Raw genomic sequence first — 5,634 nt, 5'->3', positions numbered from 1 at the left:
GCTTATATATAAAAAACGATAATGTTTAAATCCATTCTTAAATGAAGACTATAATCATATTAAAAATAGTTTAATAAAAGGTTATAAAAATTAGAAAATAAATTGATTTTTTTTTTTTAAATTGAGGACTAAATTAATTTTTGGGTGAAAATAGCAATTCGATCCTTATCTTTCGGATTTATGGGATAGAAGTAAAGAAAAGAGAAGAGAACCGGAGAAGAGAAAAGACGAGGGAAAATCCATAGAAATAAAAAATTGATGCCGTTATCGTTTTCCGAGTTCTGACCTCTCTTAGTTCCGACTCTCAACACTGCTCGTAGTTATACATATCCATTCCACCGTTTGCCTTCACATTCCTATTTCTATCTCCTTCATTGCTTCATCCTTCAATTTCCAGCTAACTGAGCAGAACCAAATCAAGAAGAAGATGATGACAAGGTTGATGATCGTGGGTTTGGGATTACTCGATTTCCTTGTAGCTGGCCTTTCTTTGATGATTGCTTTGGCGTTCTTCGCTCTCATTACTTCCGTTCTATGCGCTGCCGCATTCTACAACAACACCAAGAGCGTTTCTTGAATCGTCCTTCAACAACTACCGCTTCTCCACTAAGTATTCCAAATCCCACTTCCTTTGATTGTGCCTCCATTTCATGCTATTTCTTTTTCCGCTGCTTCGTTAGGATTAGGGTTAATGATCTATTACTTCTAGTGTTGGTTCATTAGAGTTAGATTTTACTTACTAATAATTAGTGTGAATTTGGTATATTACTATTACTGTTACTTTGGTTTTTCAAGAAAGGTTGAGCTCTTTGGACTTGTCTAGTTGGGAAAAAGTTACTTCTGAATATGTAAAAGCCACAAAAACAAAACAGTGTTTGGTAAAATTGTCATTAAAAAAATCTATAATGACTCTAATAGGGTAAATGTATTAGATATTGAAATAAGTAAGTAATTAATGAAATGATAATTCAGAATTTTATTAAAATATATAACATGATATTAGTCTTTTTAACTATGGAAAGTATAAGATGAAGTTGAAAAGTATCTCTATAAGAGTTTTTGAAAGGACGTCAATTTTGTTTACCAAATAAAGATAGAAAATGTCAGCTTTTGTAGAGTAGAAGCGTTTCCCCATGGAGCAATACCACTATTTTGCTTATAGTTTCTTCTAACAATTTTTTGCATCCTAGCACAACCAATATTTGGAACCATGTTATCTGTCCATTTATGAGCATCTAGATCTTTACCTTTTATTTGTTGTTTTTATCATGAAAGTTGATGCATTAATGTAATTATGAGATCAAATTTTGATTTTAACTACTGGAACTTCCGTGGATGTACTCTTGGGATTCATTTGTGTTCTTTTCCTGGGTAGTTTGTACATTGGACTGTGGCTATATCCAAAACACCTGGTTTTGGAATCTTAGACTTTGTTTCAGCATTTGGAATTTCGATAAATACTGCTGTTTTCCAAGAAATCCACAACCATTCATGTTTTAATGTCTTGGTTTTTTGTTGAGTGTGTACCATTACTTGATTGGATTTAGTTGTGCTCACAACTTTGTAATTTTGTGTTTCCTTCGTAGAATTTATTTGGTTTCTCTGCAAGGTTGTGGTTAAATTAGCTTCAGTATTTGCTTGCTGTTGACCAATGTTTTCCATTCGTTTATTACAGGAATTATTTTTGTGGATTCTTTTGTCAAGATGAAGATTGCTTTTTCTATGAGCAGCAGCTTCATCATATATACTTGAGGTTGTTATTTTGAGCCACTAGAAAATGTAGGAACAGCAACAGCAACCACTAGCGAAATATGTAGGATTTATTCACTTTTGAATATCACTAAATAAATTAAGTTCAAGTGAAAAATTTATTGTAATATGATTTATGATAATGTAGAATGAATATTATAAATTGTGAATTAATTGAAGATATTTGAGGCAACCCGCTAGCTCTTTTTTATTTGTTTCTTTGTTTCTATAATTTTATTGATGATTTATTATCTCTTATCATTCTGATTTTGTGACTTTGATCTTCAGTATGAGGGTTCTCATCAATGGTTTGATTGTTGTTGTACTTGACTATTGAATTCTTTATCCTGTGCTCATGTATCAGAAAACATCCTTCACTAGTACAAGTTCTATCAAACCATGCATGATTGTTGTGAAAATAGCAGCTGGTATTCAAATCTATTATTTACTCAACTTCCTGATTTCAAGAAGTTCCTGATTTCATGTCTCTAATGATGAATTGGTTGACTACTATGCTAATATTTGGTTCTGGTGATTATACATTATTTTTCAAGCTCTGGATATCAATGACTGGTTGCATCAAATAATAATTAATCTCTGGGATCTGATGAATCATGAACATGGATGTGGCTGTACCTGCTCGAATTTCTTTGCGTGATATGGCTGCTCTCTGGGGCCATATTGACAGATCTTGATGACTGTCATGAGTGTCATCACAATGGTGATATCCGAGTTAGATCATGAATGACTTTCTAGATTGCATATATGTCTCTCATTAATTGCTTTGTCATTTTCTAGACATTATTTATAACAAATGCAATACTCGCAAGACTTATTTATTGCAACTATATCTTTTTTTATGTTTGTATCTCATTTGGTTATTATAACACATTAGTTATATGTTTTTATTATGTAGTGTATCCTGAACGATTTGCATCCCATATTTTTAGAAAAATGTCAAGTCACCATCCATATTGTCATGTATCTATGTTGCCTGTTGTACCTATGCTTCCTAGGTCATCTCTCATCTGTACTCGCTACTCAACACGAAAGGGGAATGATGTTATTGCTAATGCTTATAACATAAGGTGTGAGCTTTCGCCACATGACATGGTGTGAGAAAGGTCTTCTTTTGATGTGACAGAAACCTCCCAAGAATCTCTGCTAGTTCAACGGCTTGCCACTACTTTGTTGCTGCAGCATTCTACTAGTGCTATTAAAGTAAATACTTCGGCTTTGGGGTATGAGGTTTATTGAGGTAATACTTGAATCCATTTTGCCAGCAGGCTGTTGCTTAGGTTTTTCATTTCTTGTTTGGTAAGGGGATGTCCTTTGGGCAGGCGTTTCATTTCATGTCATGCAGGTTTTATCAGATGATAACATGAATTTTGGTTCTAATGCTGTGAAAGGCTGTGGATGATATCATTGAGGCAAATGATGTTATTGGAGATGACAATCGAAGTTACAAGTTTGCCATGGATTGAGATGTCTCATTCTATCATACGATCTTTTCTAGGTCCTATGTTTTGAATGACACACAGAGGATCTAAAATGGTTTCTTACCATAGAAGTTATCTGTAATATGATGTGATTTACTATTTGCAGAGTACAAATTGATTCCTTCAGCCTTCAGCCTTCAGGCCACCATTTTAGGATCTTCAATTTGTGAAACATAATTATGTTTATGGTTTTTCATTGTCGTTGTTACTTAAATTTTCTAGATTTATTACTTACAACCAGACATATATATTAACGAAAGGACTTTTTTCGACCCAAATGCTGTTGTTCTCAAAACTATTTACCTGAATGTCACTTATTAGAAAATGTTACCTTCAATTCCATCGTTTATGCCAGGTGATATTATTTTATATTTGTTTGTGTTGACCTAGAATTACCAAAGCGGGTGTCGAATCCAAATGGTGGAATATATTCAAAAGAGTGTAATGTGGGTAATTAGTTCTATGAATAGTGGCAGATAGGTTGGATAGCCATAATTATTATTGAAAAATGAAGATTCTTAGTTCATTAACCAAGGGTAGCCTAGTTTATTCTTTCACGCGAATCCATTTTGCTGCCGACCACTTTTCACCTTGAATAACAGGGCTCGGGGTCTGTCAGTGCCTTTGTGGTGAAGTGGTGGAGACTGAAGAAGAGAAGTGCATCTCCTTTTGGGGGGTTCTAGAACAATTTTATCATGTGAGGCGAGTAAAGATAGATATTTTTCTAAATAGATATCTAGCTATTTATTAAAAAGAATTTTTATCTATTCATCATTTTTCTTCGTCACCGTAATATGCACCTTATTTAAATTGTCCAATTGAGAAAAGAGAGAATTTGTTAACACAAAAGTTTGATGCAATACGATTATTTCGTCTATAGTATATGGTTGACGACAGAGGTGCTTTGGTCGACTAGTATAGTCAAAGTCGAAAAGGAAAGTATAAGTCGAACTAATAAAGGTGCAAATAACACATGGAAAATAAATTGGTTCTTAATTGAATGAAAGTAGGGACTATTACTCGACTCTCAAGATATGGTAAGAATATGGATACTTAAACTTGGAGAGTAAGTAAAATAAAAACGTAGGTAAACTACTCAACACAATACAGATTTCTCCTCTATAAATAGGAGGGTCAAAGAATTTTAAGAGAAATTTTATTCAACATCTCAAATCATACTAAATATTTGCAAAGTTCCAAATCACACTGATCTCAAAGAAAGCCATGAAGTGCCAGTACATATGAGTAAATGCCCAAAATGGTCCCTGAATTTTAAATCGGTATTCAATTTAGTCCTTGATTTTTAAAAATGGCCAACTAAATCCCTTAAATTCAAAAACGTGCGTCTCTGTTAGTCCCTCGCAGAAATGCCATCTAAACGTTGCTGATGTGGAACGTTAACTGCCATGTGGGCATTTCAGTTGTATGCTGATGTGTACCAAGGTTGAATTTGATTCAAATTGGTATCTGAAATTGTCTAATAATACCCAAATTGGTCCATTTCAATTAGAAAACCCTAATTGTCTTCTCTTCTTCGAACTGTATGCTATGTCCTTCTCTTCTTCGACTCTCCTTCTGTTCTTTGACCTCTCTTCTTCGCCCTAATACCCAAATTGATTTCTAGTCTGCGTGAGTGATGATGGGTGGTGGCGAGAGAAGCCAAAGTAGCTCAAGTAGGAACAACTCTGCAGGTAGACCTTATGGCAACAAAGGAATGCGTAATAGGGGATATAAGAACGCCGTTTTCTGTAATTGCGGGCTTCGAACGGTGATGAAGTACTCAACGATGGCAGAAAATTCTGGTAGACCATTTTATGGTTGTTCGAACTATGAGGTAAGGTTATGGCTGTGAAGAAAATGTTAACATGGTTTCACTTTGAGTTTGGATTCACCTGCATTTTTTACTTTGCAGTATGGAATCCATTGTAATTTTTTTTGCTGGGCTGATGGATGTGAAGAACCAGTTTGTGCAATACCCATTCCACAAGAAGTTTTGCATGAGTTAAATTGGAGGATGACAAGCTTGGAGAGTGATGTTAAGACGGTGAAGATGATGACAATTGTGCTGCTGGCTTTTGCAGTTACTTTTGGTGTGTGTTTAAGTGTTAGCTTGTTGGGGTTTATATTCAACAAACGATGATTATGTTATGAAATTTTAAATATCTTAAGTGGTATGTAATGTCTTGATGAAGATGGAATGAAATGAAACTCTAATTTTACATGAGTTCAACTCTTGATGCTGCACTTGTTCTGCTAAAATTGTGCTCAATTAAACCAAAAAGAGATAAATCAAAACATGAACTAAACCAAAAACTTCATTAATTTAACATAACATAACTATTTCCGGAACATGAAACAAGTGTTGTTTGTGCTAAAGCACATTGTG

The 5,634-nt window shown here is 34.3% G+C and overlaps 1 protein-coding gene and 1 long non-coding RNA gene across 3 annotated transcripts; both read left to right on the top strand.

The window, feature by feature from the left end:
- Positions 164-3,498, top strand: LOC107643755. 2 transcript variants are annotated; one of them, XR_002363295.1, is made up of 3 exons: positions 164-610; positions 1,676-3,007; positions 3,090-3,498. It is a non-coding gene; the product is annotated as an uncharacterized LOC107643755 (long non-coding RNA). The 2 variants fall into 2 exon arrangements; XR_001621084.2 differs by having other exon boundaries at positions 175-610; positions 1,676-3,498.
- On the top strand, positions 4,888-5,388 carry LOC107640812. The gene is made up of 2 exons (XM_016344310.1): positions 4,888-5,082; positions 5,161-5,388. Exons 1-2 carry the CDS (start codon positions 4,888-4,890, stop codon positions 5,386-5,388), a joined length of 423 nt encoding a protein of 140 aa, XP_016199796.1.

The sequence above is a fragment of the Arachis ipaensis genome, chromosome B05, assembly GCF_000816755.2.
Source record: "Arachis ipaensis cultivar K30076 chromosome B05, Araip1.1, whole genome shotgun sequence".
Taxonomy (NCBI): Eukaryota; Viridiplantae; Streptophyta; class Magnoliopsida; order Fabales; family Fabaceae; genus Arachis; species Arachis ipaensis.
Note: the sequence above shows the minus strand (reverse complement) of the source record. Positions and strands in the feature narration are given on the sequence as shown.

Coding starts and splice junctions, on each gene's coding strand:
- LOC107640812 (XM_016344310.1), top strand. CDS start 4,888: ATGGGTGGTGGCGAGAGAAGCCAAAGTAGCTCAAGTAGGAACAACTCT. Junction 5,083..5,160: donor ATGGTTGTTCGAACTATGAG/GTAAGGTTATGG, acceptor TTTACTTTGCAG/TATGGAATCCATTGTAATTT.